Genomic DNA, 17,952 nt, shown 5'->3' with positions numbered 1-17,952 from the left:
AGGCCGCGACAGCGAGAGGCCCGCGCACCGCGATGAAGCGTGGCCCCCGCTCGCCACAACTGGAGAAAGCCCTCGCACAGAAACAAAGACCCAACACAGCCAAAAATAAATAAATAAATAAATAAATAAATAAATAAATAAATAAAATACAGATACAGATTAGCAATTTAAAATTTAAAAATTTTAATTCATATTTAATTTAAATTTATTCTTATAAATTTACTTTGGTAGGGTAGTATTTTAATAATTAGTAGTATTTTAGTAGTAAAGTTTTTTTTTTTTTTTGGCTGTGTTGGGTCTTTGTTGCTGCGCACAGGCTTTCTCTAGTTGCTGTGAACAGGGGCTACTCTTCATTGCGGTGCACGGGCTTCTCATTGCGGTGGCTTCTCTCCTTATGGAGCAAGGGCTCTAGGCACGCACGGGTTTCAGTAGTTGTGGCTCGCAAGCTCCATAGTTGTGGCTCTCGGGCTCTAGAGCACAGGCTCAGTAATTGTGGCGCACGGGCTTAGTCGCTCTGTGGCATGTGGGATCTCCCCGTGTCCCCTGCATTGGCAGGCGGATTCTTAACCACTGCGCCACCAGGGAAGCCCAATATTTTCTAAATTAATCTTAACCTTAATATTAGAGTAGTATTTTTAAGTATGCGTGTGCCACAGTGTATTTACCCTTTCCTATGGATTACACTTCAGTTGTTTACAAATTGTCACCACTGTAACAGTCCTCATACATATACCTCTCCGTAGGGCTAATTCTAGCAGTAGAATTTGTGGGTCAAAGAGAATGCATATTTAACATTTTAAATTACATTTTTTTTACTAATTATCACTCCCAGTAGTTTGTAAAAGAGCTCCTTTCCCCTCACTCTTGCCAGTGTAATTATCCTTCTTAATAGCCGCAAAATAATCTTGAATTGCTGCTCCAGTTTGGAGGCAAAGCCACCTTGTCCCCTAGGAACGTCAGGAGCTAAATGCCCCTGTCAAACGCGGCCTCTGCTGCCAGATGGCGAGAGGGAGAGCTGGGAGGACCGTGCCGCAGCCTCAGCCCGGGCTGGGTTGGCCGACGGCCGTCCGACCGAGTGCCCGCGAAGGCAGGGGAGGTAGAGGGCCAAACGGAGTGGGGAAAACGGGACCCGGGCCCAGAGGACAGAAAGGCAAGGGCCAGAAGAGGGAGTTCCGCGATCCAAGGAAGAAGATGAGGGTCAGGTGAGGGAACTGAGGCCGCACGGTCTTACCAGCGCCCCGACCCGCTGTGCGCCCTGAGCGGCCAACCGGGCCGCGGTAGGGGTGAGGGGGCGGCTTGGACCCGCGCCCCCGAGCGCCTCCGAGGACCTCCCCGCGACCTCTGATCCCCCCGAGGGCGACGCAGGAGGGATAAGCCAGGGCGGTCGGAAACCGACCCAGACCCTCGCGCCCCACCTAGTGGCGGCGGACCCAAGGCAATTTACGGGACCTCTGTGCGTCTCAGCTCAGCTAGCCTTCTGTGAATGCGGATCACTGCTGGGACCTACCCCGGGGAAGACTGCTGTGAGCGTTAATTGAGATAATACACTGTGGCTAGTATTTTTGTACACCTCTCTAGAAACACCGCCACCACCCAACACAACGGGCTGCTTCCCTTCCTGGAGATTACGGGGGATGGAAGAGAAGATCTATCCCAGGACAGATTTACAGCGTTCCTTTCTCCCTACACCCTCTAGCCCATCGTCCCCAATCGGGAAAGCGATGTTACAAGACCTGGTCCTCACTCTCGGGAAGCCCACGCTGTAACTGAAGGCGCATGAATGGTACACACGCCGGAAAATGACTTCAAAAGCCTTACCCGGGTTCAAAATGGACAGCATCTGACAGTTCTCTTGGGAGAAGGGGTGCCAGCCCCTCCTGCCCAGCTGTGCGCTCTGACAAAGTCCGGGGTCTACCTGGCACAACCTGCTCACTTCCCTAAGCCAGTCCCAGTTGAAGGAGAGGCTGGTCACCTGGGGAACGAGGGCAGGGGAGGGGAGGGGCACGCTCTGTGTTGGCAGTTGCCATGGTTTTGCTCCGAGTTCTGAGTGCCAACCTGCCCACTCCCTGAGACACTCAGGTCCCAGAAGCAGTAGGTCAGAAGCCTGAGGGGGCTGAGGAGTGCTACCTCTGGAGCCCATCAGCACACCTGTTGAGATGGAAGCCTCAGAGGGGCAGGGGGGTGAAGGGGACCAGCCACTAGAGAAGGTGAAGTGGGGTTGGGGATGTGAGGGAGGGAGGAAAGGAGGGCCCTGGAGGGGCTGGTTTGGGAAGGCAGAGAGTATGAAATTCAAGGAAGGAGAGAAGAAAGAAAAAGGGTGAGGTACACGAGTTGGCAAGAGACTGAAAGAACAAGAGGTTAATTCATTCAGACAGATGTTTATCAAGGACATATATACCTGGCTAGGTGATGGGAAGGTTCTCGGCAAGATGATTGTTGTTTATGAAGATACACAGGCTCGTGTGTGTGTGTGTGTGTGTGTGTGTGTGTGTGTATATGTGTGTGCACACATGCGTTATGGTCTATGAGGGTGGTTGCCTGATTTGTGTGGCATGTTTATGGAATTGATCAGCCAGAGTCCCCTCTCTCTCGGGTCTGGAGGAGCCTGTGTCCCGTTCCCTCCCCAACTTTCTCCCTCCCTTTCCCTGGTCTCTCCCTTCAGAGTGGTCTGGGCCTGGATCTTCCTTGTGCCCCCTGAACACAGGCAGGAATTAATGCTCACTTTTCTGAGAGGCTTTTGAAAGGTCAGGTGTAAATCCCATGCCAGTCTAATCCTGTGCTCTGACTTCAAGTATTATTCCACAGTCACTTCGTCGTTATTAATTTTCAGCTTTTTTTGCCCCAGCTTGCTGTCAGAAAGTTCCTTCTTGTCATCACCATCACCGTCATACACTTTCTGAGTGCCCATTAGCCCATGGACCTGGGATTTAGGCACTCAATAAGTGCTGAATGAATGAGTAAATGAATCCCTAATCATTCCCCCAAGGAGTTACTTAAACTTCTTGGTGCCGTTAGTGTTCTCATCTGTAACCAGGATTAATGATTTCTAGCCTCACAGAATCTGTGGGAGAATAAAATGAGTTAATGTGTATCAAGTGCTTTGCAAAGTTAGCTAGTATACTGTGCTATGATTATTATAAAAGAAATGGGTCGGGCGTTCTAGGTTTTCTAAACAGGGATTCTCAGAGATGGTATTCTTTGCCCGGGGCTCACTCGCCTGAGTGCTGGCTCAAGGACGAGGTCACTGGGAAAACAGAGAAGGGCTTTGGCTGGCATCTGGACCAGTGGTTGCCCAGCACTGCCCCTCAGGAGCAGTAGCCCAAGCCCCCCAGCTCACTCCTGCCCCTGCCTCCTCCCAGGGGACGGATGCACCCTGCTCAGAGGGGAGCTCCAGCACCATCCCTGCCAGAGACTCACTGGTGTGCCAGGCCCAGGGCCTGGGCCAGGACACCTTCAAAATTGTGAGTAAGGGGCCAGCCCAGGACCCTGCCCCCTGTTCCCCACAGGTCAGGAGACCTGGGTCAGAAACTGGCAAGCCTCAGACTCATAGTTCACGGCCCCACTTGACACACTCTTGGGAAGGAAGTGGGGTAAGAGGTTGACGGGAACCTCCTCAACACTTCCTGGGCCATAAGGGTTGCAGCTGGGCCAACCTGCTGGCTATGTGGGGCTGCCCAGCTGCCCCTCCTTTTTCCTGTGGCCCCTCACTTCACCTGTTGCCTCCTAAGTGTAAAGAATATCTAAGGCCGCTGAAGAAGTTCCTGCGAAAGTTGCACCTGCCCAGGGACCTTCCCCAGAAGAAGAAGCTAAAGTACATGAAGCAGAGCCTGGTGGTCCTAGGGGACCACATCAACACCTTTCTGCAGCACTACTGCCGAGCCTGGGAAATCAAGCACTGGAGGAAGTAGGGCAGCCTCCTTACCCTTACCGCTACACTCACTCCTGGGCCGACCCCTCTAGAATCAAGGTCACACCTTAGTGAAAATCTCCTAGTCCTTCATCTTAGTGTGAAAGAGTCAGGATCCTGGAGTGAGCATGGTGAAGGGGGATGGGGAGAACAGGGTCCGCTAGTGACTCAGGGCAGCACTGAGTAGACAAAGAACTCTCCTGACCCCGGGGAGAATGGCCTCTGATCGAATAACTGCTGTGTGGTGTGGGGGGCTCCTCACCGATACAGGGTATCCAAGGTCTGGCAAATCCCCGTAACTCCATGTCCCCAACCGAAAACTAAGGAGGCAGCATTTCCCCCTGGGTGGTCCTGGCCACAGGACAAATGCTGGAGGGAGAGGGGCTGTGCTCCGCCCCCCTCAGCCTTGGACTTGGACTTCTCCCCTGCAGGATGCTCTGGCGATTTGTCTCCCTCTTCTCAGAACTGGAGGCGAAGCAGCTTCGCAGGTTCTACAAGTATACCAAGAACACCCAGACGGACAAGTTCCCGGTGAGGTTCCTCCAGGGTCCAGCTGAGGGTTGGTTGGTGTGTTCTTAACTTGTGAGGGGAGGCCTGCAACGGAAGGGCGGCATGTGGAATCTTAATTCCCCAACCAGGGCTCAAACCGGCGCCCCCTGCAGTGAAAGCCCCGAATCCTAACCACGGGACCACCAGGGAAGTCCCTGAAGGGCCCTCGGATACAGCCAGCACCCCTCAGTCCCTTCCACACTCACTGCCTAAGGAAGACGCCACTGCCCCTGCGGTGGGCACAGAGTGGGGCTGAAGAGGGCAGAGACTCAGCTTCAAGTTCTAGGTATTTATTCATCCTCCACACCCACACCCTGATGTGAACAGGGGCAAGCACATCCCTGGGGAGCCATGGGCAGGGACGATTGAGGCCAGGCAGAAAGGCACAGCCAGCTTGGGGAAGACTCTGGAGATTGTTGCAAAGGACAGAGGACAGAGGACAAATTCCTGGGCAGGGACTTCCCTGGTGGTCCAGTTGTTAAGACTCCGAGCTTTCCAATGCAGGGGGGCGTGGTTCGATCCTTGGTCGGGGAACTAAGATCCCACATGCCACGAGGCATGGCCAAAAAATTAAAAAAAAAAAAAAGTCCCAGGGCAGGCTTTGTCCAAAAACAGTGCTTCTCAAACATTTTGGTCTCGGGTCACTTCTACCCTCTTAAAAATCATTGGGAACCCCCCAAAACATGTATTCCTGTAGGTTACATCTATTGATATTTATTTGCCCTACTAGAAATTAAAGCTAAAGAAATAATTCAAAATATGTATTTACTAATTCATTTAAAAATAAAAACAAGGAGTCCATTATATATTAACATAATTTTTATGAGAGTTAACTATATTTTCCAAAACAAAAAAATTTAGAGAGAAGAGTGGCATTGTTTGACATTTTTGCAAATCTCTTTAGTGTCTGGCTTAATAGAAGACAGTTGGATTCTCATATCTGCTTCTGCTCAATCTCTTATGGTATAATGATTTGGTTAAAGTGCATGAAGAAAACCCAGCCTCACACAGATATATAGTTAAAAGAGAGGAGTATTTTATTAGTGTTTTCAGATAATTGTGGATATTTTTCTTTGATACCACACCAAAACTCAGAAAGTGGCAGTTGCTTAATTGCAGTGTGGAATCTGAAACCATATTGATGAATGTTTTAAAATAGAATTTAAAAAAATTTATTTAATTTTTTTTTTTTTTTTTTTTTGGCTGCGTCGGGTCGTCATTGTTGGGTGTTCGCTGCTATGCACGGGCTTTCTCTAGCTGCCGCGAGCGGGGGCTACTCTTCGTTGTGGTGCGAGGGCTTCTCATTGCAGTGGCTTCTCTTGTTTCAGAGCTCAGGCTCTAGGCGCGCGGGCTTCAGCACTTGTGGCACGTGGGCTCAGTAGTTGTGGCTCACGGGCTCTAGCGCACAGGCTCAGTAGTTGTGGCACACAGGCTTAGTTGCTCTGCGGCATGTGGAATCTTCCCGGACCAGGGATCGAACCCGTGTCCCCTGCATTGGCAGGCGGATTCTTAACCACTGAGCCACCAGGGAAGTCCCAGAGTTTTTTTTTTTTTATTAATTTATTATTTATTTATTTTTGGCTGTGTTGGGTCTTCGTTTCTGTGCGAGGGCTTTCTCCAGTTGTGGCAAGCGGGGGCCACTCTTCATCGCGGTGCGCGGGCCTCTCACTGTCGTGGCCTCTCTTGTTGCAGAGCACAGGCTCCAGACGCGCAGGCTCAGTAGTTGTGGCTCACGGGCCTAGCTGCTCCGCGGCATGTGGGATCTTCCCAGACCAGGGCTCGAACCCGTGTCCCCTGCATTGGCAGGCAGACTCTCAGCCACTGCGCCACCAGGGAAGCCCCAGAGTTTTTTTTTTAAACCAGTTTTAGGTTTACAGAAAAATTGAGTATAAAGTATAGGGTTAGCCAAAAAGTTAGTTCGGCTTTTTCCATATAATGTTATGGAAAAACCCAAACCAACATTTTGGCCAACCCAATACAGAGTTCCCATATCCCACTCTTTTCTGTCTTCCTTATTATTAGCACCTTGCATTAGAGAGGTACATTTGTATCTTTGATGAGCCAATATTGATACACTATTAGCTAAAAAAATAATGTCCATAGTTTACATTAGGGTGCACTCTTTGTTTTGTACATTCTATAGGTTTTGACAAATGTACAATAACATGTATCCACCATTACAGTAGCAAACAGAATAATTTCATTGCCCTAAAAATCCCCTGTGCTCCACCTATTCATTCCTCCCTCCTTCTCCCAGACGCCTGGCAATCACTCATCTTTTTATTGTCTCCATAGTTTTTCCTTTTCTGGAATATCCATGTAGTTGGCATCATACAGTATGTAGCCTTTTCAGATTTGTATCAATGAACTTTTCACACTAGGTTACATTAGAATCCATTGGTTTCTCTCTTGCACTTTGAGTGGACCCCACTTTTCAGGGGATCTGTGAGGTTAGAGTATTTCACAGAGCACACTTTGAGAACCACTGATCCGAAAGAATAATCACAGATTGGGCTTCCCTGGTGGTGCAGTGGTTGGGAATCTGCCTGCCAATGCAGGGGACACGGGTTCGAGCCCTGGTCTGGGAAGATCCCACATGCCGCGGAGCGACTAAGCCCGTGAGCCACAACTACTGAGCCTGCGCGTCTGGGCGTCTGGAGCTTGTGCTCCGCAACGGGAGAGGCCGCGACCGTGAGAGGCCCGCGCACCGCGATGAAGAGTGGCCCCCGCTCACCGCCACTGGAGAAAGCCCTCGCACAGAAACGAAGACCCAACACAGCCAAAAATAAAAAATATATATAAATAAATTAAAAAAAAAAAGATTCAAAAAAAAAAAAAAAGAATAATCACAGATAACAGTTTTTATGTACCAGGCACATTATGTTCCCTCATGTCATCTTCAGAAGTAACCCTAAGTGGTAATTAGAATTATTGTCCACAGTGTGTAAATGAAAGTGGTGAGGTAAAGTAACTTGACCCAAACCACATGGCAAGTGGAAGGGAAGAATTGGATTCAAACATAATCTAGCTCAAAGGAAAGCCCTGCCCTGCCCTCACCCCACCCACTGCTCTAGCTGTGCAGCCTTAACCAAATCCTCTCTTTCTCTGGGTCTTTATTTCTACCTCTGAACATGAATGAGTGGATCGTTTCAGTGATTCCCCTTCTGAATATAAGGAGCTGCCATTTTGGTGATTCTTGGATTTCAGCAGCCAGGAAAATTTCAAAACATGTTTTCAGGCTCTCAATTTTAATTTTGCAAAGGACTTTAAAACAAGTACCACTGTTTCATTACAAACACATAAGACACTATACTCAAAAAAGAGATGAAGGACATATCCCAACAGAAAGAGACACCCAAGAAGGGACAGTTGGCAGCCTGGTCTCAATGTCCCCATGGTCCCCATCTGTGGCCCTCCATCCTTCTGGCTACGCAGGTGTGAGGTGCAGTCAAAGCAGTTGCCTAACAAGGGCAGGGCTGGGGCTCTGGCACATGGGCCCCTCTCTTCTCCTCAACACTGTGGCCCCCTTGCAGGTAGCCTTCTACCCCTTGGACATCCCAGAGAGCTCCTTGCTGGCCAACAAGGACGACAGTCTGCCCAAGCTCTGCACTGCCTGGGGGCTGCACAGTCACCTCAGTGGCATGAAGGAGAGGCTGTCCAAGGTGCACGCCCCGGGCCACCAGGTCTCCCTGCTCGGGGAGCTGAGACCTAGGGGCCACAGCATGAGAGGTAATGCCTGGAGAAGGGGCCTGTGTGTCCCGTGGAACACCTGACATAGTCTTCATCCCTCCTCCCCATCTTCTCTTCATCCCTGCATTTCATTTATTTATTTATTTATTTATTTATTTATTTATTTATTTATTTATTTATTTATGTATTGGCCACACCACGCGGCATGTGAGATCTAGTTCCCAGACCAGGGGTCGAACCGCGCCCCCTGCATTCGCAGCACGGAGTCTTAACCACTAGACCACCAGGGAAGTCCCCATCCCTGCATTTCTTCTTTCTTTTTTTTTTTATAAATTTATTTATTTACACTTATTTATTTATTTATTGTTGGCTGTGTTGGGTCTTCGTTGCCGCGCGTGGACTTCTCATTGAGATGGCTTCTCTTGCTGCGGAGCACGGGCTCTAGGCATGCGGGCTTCAGTAGTTGTGGCACACGGGCTCAGTAGTTGTGGCTCGCGGGCTCTAGGGCGCAGGCTCAGTAGCTGTGGCACACAGGCTTAGTTGCTCCGCAGCATGTGGGATCTTCCCGGACTAGGGATTGAACCTGTGTCCCCTGCACTGGCAGGCGGATTCTTAACCACTGCGCCACCAGGGAAGTCCCATCCCTGCATTTCTCTTTCTGTCCATTTTTCTTCCCCCTCTCCACTTTTTCTTTTCTCTTTTTCGCCCTTTCCCCACAGGTATGCTCATTATAGAAAGTTTGAAATGTACAGATAGTATAAAATAGAAGAGAGGAAAATTACCCATCACCCAGAGGCATGACTATTAACATTTAGGTGTGTTTCCTTCACTGTTCTGTTTCATCCCAACCCCCCAACCCAGAGGTCTCAGGAGACATGCTTTTTTCAGTTAACATGTAAACAAAGCACTTTCCCATACAACCAGAAGCAGAGCAGAGATGTTTCTAGAGGCTAAGAGCAGGAACTCCCAGGAAGTGTCCAAGCAGCAGCAGAATGCCCCTTCTTAGCGTTGGGCAGCGTATGGGCGGAGGGAGGGGTTCATTCCACCAGGGAGGAGGCCATCCAGCCAGGTGGCCTGGGAACCGCCTTCCCAGCAGCCTTTGCCTCTGCAGTGACTGCGCGGCCTGGCTCTCTGGACAGAGGGTGTGGGATTAGGGGACAGAGACTCTTCAGTGAGAGGGACCCCAGCCAACGTTGGAACCTATGAAGGCCCCTCCTGTGCACTGAGGTGCGGAGAGGTGTTGGACCACCTACCTCTCACCTTTCTGGAACTGGCTTCTTGCTTAGCTCCTGGGGGAGAAAATGAAGGCAAATGGTAGCCTAGGACCGCAGAGCATGGTCCGAAACTGGACACAGGTGTTCCTCTGAAGGCCGGGCTGGCTGGGGCAGCCCTCAGGGCGTCTTCACCAGTCACAGCTGGACCCAGTGGGAGGGCAGGATTGAGGATGGGTCAGGTACAGAGGGCCCAGGTCAGGCAGCTACTGAGACCCAGAACTCTCTCTGCCTGGGCTCTCTGGGGGCCCGTGGCCCCAGTGCCTATTGTTTAAATTGAGGAAGTAAAACATACAGTGGAATGAAGGCCAGTCCATCATTAAGATGATCTAGGCCAGGGACTTCCCTGGTGGCGCAGTGGTTAAGACTCTGCACTCCCAATGCAGGGGGCCCAGGTTCGATCCCTGGTCAGGGAACTAGATCCCACATGCGTGCCACAACTAAGAGTTCACATGCCACAACTAAGGAGCCGGAGAGCCACAACTAAGGAGACTGCCTGCCACAACTAAGACCCGGTACACCAAATAAATAAAATTAATTAATTGATTTTAAAAAATGATCTAGGCCAAGCTGTCCATGAATCAGATGAGGGTAGTGAGGTGCAGGCTTTTGGGCCAGCGTCTCCCTGTACCAAGAGCTTTGTATCTCTCAATTTCACCCAAACCCTGCAGCATCCTGATGAGATGGGCATTATTATCCCCCTCCTACAAATGGGCAATCTCAGGATACAGGGTACAGGGTAGGTCTGGAGGAGGTAGGTTTGGGACAGGATTTAAAGAAAGAAATAAGGAGAGGGAGGGGGAAGGGGAAAGAGGTGGGAGGGACGTGTGCGTGGAGGTGAGGGGGCAGTGAGTAGACAGGCTGGGCTCAGGGGTGAATGACCAAGCACACTGCAGAGGTGCAGGCTGGCGGGTAACAGGAAAAAGGCTTGGATGGTGGGTTAAGAAATTGGGCTTGAAATTGTAATTCTTAAAATAACATTTTATGACAAACATAAGCATATCCTAGAAAATTAGATAATACAGATCAGCAAAAAATAAGAAAATATAAACATTGTCATCCACAGTTAGCACTTTCCAGATGTTTTTTATGCATATAAATACCTGTATTAAACCAAAATGAGACCATGCCGTATATAGGATTTTGATTTGAACTTGCTTTTTTCAGTTAATTATAGAAACCTTCCATGTTAACATCTTCATTTCATCTTATTGTTGGATTAAATACTCCACTTTCAAATTTTCCCAGCAAAGATATCTTTTGCTCTGGTTTCCCAAACCATGTGTTTCACCTGGTTGTGTCTCTTAAGCCTCTTTTAACCTAACCGAGTCCCCTTTTTTACACCCTGGCCTGTTGAAGAGATCAGGCTATTCTGCAGAATGTTCCAATTTCTGCTTTTTTCTTATTGCTTCCTTTTGGTATCTTTGAAGCTTGTTCCTCTATCCAGGAGCAGGATTGCAGGTCAAGAGTCTCGATGAATTCATGTTAAACATGTTTTTGGCTGGGATATGTTACAGACGAGGTTGTGTTTTTCACATTGTGTTACATGAGATAACACATACTACCTGGTAGAGCCACCATGACTGAGTGAATCACCAAGTCTATCGTGCAATTAAAAGTGACCTGCATGGTGTTTCTTGGGCACCATGTCCATGAGTCAGTTCTTAAGGAAAAAGATGGCAACGGTGTTTGCAAACAACCCAGCAACAAAGTACTGGGAATTGGGTTGTGAAACTAGAGAGAGGAGTGGGAAGGAATCAGAGTCGGAAGCCAGAGGTCTAGTCCCAACTGTACCCCTAGCTTGGCTTAGGCTTTGAGCAGCAGCCCATTTCCTTACTCTGTGCCTGTGTGAGATCCCTCAACTGTAAATTGGAGGGATACCATCTCCCTACCCCACATTTCTGTGAGAAAAGAGTAAGGGACATAGGTTGGAAGCAAGATAAGATTTTGTTGTTCTTCCTTTGAGTCCCTACCATGCCCCCCACATGTTACAGACTGAGATTCTCTTACTATTCGTCATGTCATCAGCACTGTCTCTGACTTGCCCTTTTTCAGGTTCTTTAAGGAAACTTCCTCAAAAACCACAACTCAAGAGAAAGAGGATTAAGGAAGCCCCAGAAACTCCAGAGACCTGCCCAAAAGAATACCCAGCTGGGGCAGAGGGCCAGCTCGCCCTGGATCCCAGCACACTTGTACCTGACGGCGTGGGGGACCAATGAGGGGAAAGAAGAAATTGTCTTTATCAAAAGGATGCTCAGGTCTTAATTATGTATAAATGGGGCAAGGAAATAAACATCCTTAATACAGTTTGACTTGGCTAAGGTGGTCACTGTGTCAAGGACCATCAGTCTGGGTGGCGATACATGTAAATAGACAATACAACGGGGTGACACAGGTGCCTGGGGAAGACCTCAGGGGAGGTAACACAGGCGCTGATGTGTGTTTGCCAGGGGAGAGCACAGGTGGGAGTGGAATGGGCCTGGGGTCAGAGAGTGATAAGTCTGGCGCCTGCCTAAATCATCTGCCCTTGATCTCATGGGAAAGTTAGCGGGGGGGACAGTGAGAAGGGAGTTGCCAGGAATGAGCTGGTGTGACTCAGTTATCAGGCAAAGTGCATGGAAGTGAGAGAGAGTAGAGGCAGGAGACCAAAGAAGTAACCATATTAATAGTCTTAGCTAGGAACTATACTCAATATTATGTAATAAGCTATAAGGGAAGAGAATCTGAAGAAGAATAGCATACATATGTATAACTGAACCACTGTGCTGTACACCTGAAACTAACATGATATTGTAAATCAACTATATTTCAATTGTTAAAAATATTTTTAAAAAGTCTTAGCTAGGATGTTGGTTCAAACCCGTGGTCCAAAATTGGCAGCCCATGTGCTGAATTCAGACCACTGATGTGTTTTGTTTGCCCTTTGTGGTCTACTTGTTTAAAATATTTTTATTAAAAAAAGTCAGTTGCCAATATTAACTTGGTACATTTCACATTAGAAACAACAGCAGTTTAAAAAACTGTCCACACTTGGACCTGTCTTCTCAAATGACCACACCTGGCTGGGGCTGAGACACACATGGGGCTTAGGTTTCACTGATAACTCTTTCCAGTTCACCACAGTCCCCACCCTCCCTGTTGCCTGACACACTGGCCTTCTTCACTTCCTATCACCTTTTGATCCTTTTGGCCTTTAGTATTTGTTACCCTTAGGGTATATACAAATGCAATGAAGCTGTGCATGATGGGGGAGGAGTGAATTTGTGAGACTAAGGTAAAGTTGACAGTTTTTGGTGACAGAAGTGGGAGATGAGGAAGGAAGGGAAGGGGAGGAAGTGAAGGTGGTACATTGTTTCTAGCTAGAAAGGCCAGGTGGATGGAGGTCAATTCCAGGAGGAGAAGCCGGTCCAATTGTATTCCAAGAACACAGGAGACTCAGGACTCTGCTAGCAGCAGCAACATACAGTGCCCAGTATGGGCTGGAATGGATGGGACCAGAACAAATGTGTGTGACCCTTTTTCCTTTCCTCCATTTGTACTCAGGAGTGAATATCATCAAAGATTTAAAATATTAAAATGAATATCAGTCTAGACTTGAAGACCAAGTACAGGGAAGCATAAATAGGGAAGGAGGTGGCAGCCCCATCTGCTTCTTTGTTCCTGGTACCCATTGCCTCCCAGAAGCAAAATGAGAGGCTAAGGCAGGGGCCTGGGATCGGCCTTACTGGGTGTTCCTGACAGTCCTGACGAAGCAGGGAGGATTTTATATGGGAAAAGAATCTGAAAAAGAATGGGTATATGCATATGTATAACTGAATCACTTTGCTGTACACCTGAAACAAACACAACATTGTAAATCAACTATACTCCAATATAAAATAAGAATTAAGTTAAAAAAAAAAAAGCAGGGAGGATTTGTGAGAGAAGGGCAAGCAGGCTGGAGGGTAACCCTGACGACTGGGGGCTCTCCAATTTTCTCTACTCCTAAGAGATTTCACGGACAAGTCCCAGGAAAAGGGCTAGCTGTTTGGGGAACGGATCTGAATAAGAAGGTGAACCCTGTGTGCGAGGCAGCACCGCCACCTAGAGGAACTATGGAACTCTACAGCCTTTTTCTTCCCGTGGAAAGAGATGGAGACCAGGAGGAAATGGGGGAGCTTCCTACCAGACTTGAGGACAATCAGGAGGCCTGAAAGCAAAATGGGCAACAGGTGAGGCTTGGTTTTGGCGGCCTCTTAACTCCTTCCTCAAATTCAGTAGGATCTCAGAATTCTAAAAAGGCAGATCACATGACATCGCTCTGCTCAAAATCCTCCAACAGCACAGAGGCTTTTTAGGGCAGTGAAAATACCCTATATGATTCTAGAATAGTGGATACATGCCATTATACATTTGTCCAGACCTATAGAATGTGCAACACCAAGAGTGAACCCTAATGTAAACTATGGATGCTGGATGATTATGTTGTAGCAATGCAGGTTCATCAGTTGTAATCAACCTACCCCCTGATGGGGGATGTGGGTAACGGGAAAGGCTGTGCACGTGTGGGGATGGCAGTATACAGGAAATCTCTGTACCTCCTGCTCAATTTTTCTGTGAACCTAAAACTTCTCTGAAAATAATGTATTAAAACAAACAAACAAGCAAAACCTTCCAAAAGCTTTTTCCCTCATACAGGTTAAAAGCCAGTCTTTGCGAGGGCCTGCAAGGCCCTCGATGATCTGTCCCTGTCCATTCTGTTGCCTCTCTGCCCTCATCCTTGCTTTTCTCATACCTGTCAAGCATACTCCTGCCTGAGGGCTTTTTCACTGGCCGTTTCCGCTGTCTGGGATGTTCTTTCCCAAGCAATTACAATAGTACCCAGCATGTAGCAGGCACTTAACACATTTGATGAATGAATGATTTAATGAAAAAATGAACCAAAATAAACCTTTCGCCCAAACACCACCTGGTTCAGAGCGGTTAAAAGAGGCCCAAGAGGAAAGGTTACTTCTCCAAGGTTGAGAAGGAAGTCAATGCCAGAAGTGGGACTAGAATTCAGACCTGATGACCCCAGGCCAGCACACATCCCACACACCAAGGGCACATGCTCCACCTGCCCTCAGCCAACACGCTCACTTCCCACAAAATGTCAGTAACACACAAGACCCAATGTATGACCTCCTAGGATCGGCTGTATTTTCTTAGTAACAGTATCTCTAAGGTGGACTTGGGGACACCAGAAATAGGGGGTGGGGGAGGTTATTTGGGGGTGGGGAGCCTTGGTGGAAACCCCAAACCACACCTTGACCTAAGCTGCCTGTGGATAGGCTCACCCTGAGGAACATGATGGCTCCTCTCCTAGTGAATAATGGATACTTTCCCTAAAGTCTCAAACAGAAGAGTCTCCTGACCACAGATGTAATGATTGACCGCTACCCGACCCACGCCCACCCCAGGCTACCAGAGTCTCCTGGCCGTCTCCTCTTCGTAATAACACTGCGGCAAATGCTATGACTCAGGAGAGATGGCAAAGTGCTTTGCATCCATTCTCCTCGGACCTTCATGTCAAACTTGTGAGGGAGATTCCACCCCATTACAGAGAAGAAAAGAGGGGCTTAGGGGCTGCCACAGCTGAACTGAGAGATGGGCTTTCCAGGTCTCCTGACTCCACATCCAGTGCTCCTGGGTTTTGACTTTACGATTTTTTTCCTTTGTGCAGGCAGACATTTCCTATTTTTATATAGTTAAATTATCAGTCTTTTCTTTTATGGCTTCTTTACGACTTCGAAAGGTCTTCCTCACTCAGAGAATACTTAAAATTCTATCTTTCCTTCTTCTAGCACTAGGGTTTCAGTTTTTACATTTAATCTTTGGTCTATCTGAAATTTATTTTGATTTAAGTTGTGTAATAGGATTCCAATATATATATTTTTCAGGTGGCTAAATGGTTATCCTTGCACATGTGGGAATGTATTTATAGGATGTAAGGGAAAAATCCACCTTTTCTACACTGTTTTGAAATGTCACCCTTATCATATATTAAGTTCCTGACTTATTTGGGTCTATTTCTGAACTTTCTGTTCTGGTCTATTGATCTGTCTGTTCATGTAGAGTTGGGTTTTAATGAAAAAGGAGAAAAAGATATACAGTAACAAAACAGGATATGATAGGAAAAGAGTATACAGATTCTAAAAAGAACCAAATGAAATTTTTAAAATGAAAAATAATTATTGATATTAAAAACTTAATAGTCAAGTTAAACAGAAGACAACATCTGAATTCCCAAATTAATCTTGACATCATAAAGCAAAATACTGTAACCAGACATTATGGGCCTCCAGCTAAGCAGTATGTTTGCAAAAAATTTGAAACTGAATCTGATCAGATTTCTAGCTCTATTACCAGCTCATAGGAAATACAAGGGACTGAGGAGCACATTAAGTGATACCATGGGGACAGAATCAGCAAACTCTTGACTATGTGAAAATTCAAAGGACAAACAAACCAGTTACTTTAATATATAAACTTCAAAGGGGGGAAAAAAAGAGGAAGAGGAAATCTAAAAATTAAAAGAGATTGAAGAACTACGACCAAAGGACATAAGAGGACCATGTTTGCACCCTGATTAGAACAAACCAGTTCTACAAAAACGTTTCTGAAACATTCAGGGAAATAGAACATGGGCTGACAAATTTGATGATATAAAAGGATAAGTTAATATTTCTTAAATGCGGTAATAGTATTTTGGAGTTTTATATATATATATATATATATTTTTTTTTAAGGTTTTTAATTTTTTTTGGTCACGCTGTGTGGCATGAGGGATCTTCGTTCCCCGACCACAGTTTGAACCTCTGCCCACTACAGTGGAAGCACGGAGTCTTAACCACTGGACCACCAGGGAAGTCCCTGGAGTTATATATTTTTAAAGTCTTTATATTTTAAAGATAAACAGTAAAATATTTGTAGACAAAACAATATGATTCTTGGATTTGATTTAAAATAATCCAGGACTTCCCTGTGGTGCAGTGGTTAAGACTCCGCCTGCCAATGCAGGGGACACGAGTTGGAGCCCTCGTCCAGGAAGATCCCACATGCCGCGGAGCAACTAAGCCCGTGCGCCACAACTACTGAGCCTGCGCTCCAGAGCCCGCGAGCCACAGCTACTGAAGCCCGTGCGCCTAGAGCCCGTGCTCTGTAACAAGAGAAGCCACCACAATGAGAAGCCCGCGCACCGCAACGAAGACCCAATGCAGCCATAAATAAATAAATTTATATATTAAAAAACCCTCCTTTAAAAAAAAATAAGGTACTGTCTGGAAGTGATCACATTCTTTTCACACTTTATGTATCATGTCTGGCTTAACTGTTTTATGCAGTTGTCCAGAAATTTTTAAAAATTGTGGTAACTCATAAAACTTACCATCTTAACTATTTTTAAGTGCACAGTAGTGTTAATTATATTCATTGTTGTGCAACTGATCTCTAGAACTGTCATCTTGCAAAACTGAAACTCTACACCCATTAAGCAGCCTCTCCCCATTTTCCTCCCCCACAGCCTTGACAACCACTCTTCTACTTTCTGATTCCCCTAGATAGCTCATGTAAGTTGAACCATCCAGTATTTACTTCCTCTCCTCTCCCTTTTGTGACTGGCTTATATCAGTCAGCATAACGCCCTCAAAGTTCATCCATGTTGTAGCATGCATCAGAATTTCCTTCCTGTTTAAGGCTGAAGAATATTCCATTGTATGTATGTACCACATTTTTATCCATTTTTTATCCGTTCATCCATTGATGGACATTTGGGTTACTTCCACCTTTTGGCTATTGCGAATAATGCTGCTATGAACGTGGGTGTACATATGATCATGACAATGGCTTTAACAAAGCTTTAAATAAAATGCTGCATAAGTAACAAGAAGTGGCAACTCAAGCTTTAAGGGAAAGCTTCCCTTGTCCTTTCAGCTTGATGAAGGAGATTTTATGCAAGAAATGGCATTCCATACAACAGAGGAAATAGCATGTTCAAAGTCATGGAGATGTAAAAGGAAAAACAATTTAAATTCAGTATCACCAGGGAATTCCCTGGTGGTCCAGCGGTTAGGACTCCATGCTTTCACTGTGGAGGGCCTGGGTTCAATCCCTGGTTGGGGAACTAAGATCCCGCAAGCCGCACAGTGCAGACAAAAAAAAAAAAAAAATTCATTATCACCAAAGGTGGCAGGTGATGAAGTCAGTGCTGACTATTCCAACTGCAGGTGGGATTTTGTCTAAATGTTGATCAATTTTCTTTGTAATCTTTTAAAATCTCGTTTCATTTCCTGTAACTAACTGTTTTGAGTGCTTCAGATTCATGCTGCTTCATGGTGGATTTTTAAAAAGACCTAATGTGACCCTGCCATTCATATGAGGAAATAAAACACAAAGAGGCTTATAATGACGTATCTCAAATTCCTACTGTTGAGAGGCAGGGCTTGAACCCTAACCCACACCCAGGGTTTTCTCCATTGTCACCAGCAGAACTTCACCAGGTCTCATCACCCATTCTCA

At 46.8% G+C, this 17,952-nt stretch overlaps 1 protein-coding gene across 1 annotated transcript; it reads left to right on the top strand.

The window, feature by feature from the left end:
• Positions 1–1,655: 1,655 nt before the first annotated feature.
• Positions 1,656–16,762, top strand: CHCT1 (CHD1 helical C-terminal domain containing 1). Its single transcript, XM_082374556.1, has 6 exons — positions 1,656–2,207; positions 3,360–3,461; positions 3,729–3,904; positions 4,339–4,438; positions 7,990–8,218; positions 11,362–16,762. Exons 1-6 carry the CDS (start codon positions 2,157–2,159, stop codon positions 11,634–11,636), a joined length of 933 nt encoding a protein of 310 aa, XP_082230682.1. The 5' UTR covers positions 1,656–2,156; the 3' UTR covers positions 11,637–16,762.
• The last annotated feature ends 1,190 nt before the right edge of the window (positions 16,763–17,952 follow it).

Source organism: Balaenoptera borealis (assembly GCF_965194805.1).
Source record: "Balaenoptera borealis genome assembly, chromosome: 20".
Taxonomy (NCBI): Eukaryota; Metazoa; Chordata; class Mammalia; order Artiodactyla; family Balaenopteridae; genus Balaenoptera; species Balaenoptera borealis.
Note: the sequence above shows the minus strand (reverse complement) of the source record. Positions and strands in the feature narration are given on the sequence as shown.

Coding starts and splice junctions, on each gene's coding strand:
- CHCT1 (XM_082374556.1), top strand. CDS start 2,157: ATGGAAGCCTCAGAGGGGCAGGGGGGTGAAGGGGACCAGCCACTAGAG. Junction 3,462..3,728: donor GCCAGGACACCTTCAAAATT/GTGAGTAAGGGG, acceptor TTGCCTCCTAAG/TGTAAAGAATATCTAAGGCC. Junction 3,905..4,338: donor GAAATCAAGCACTGGAGGAA/GTAGGGCAGCCT, acceptor TCTCCCCTGCAG/GATGCTCTGGCGATTTGTCT.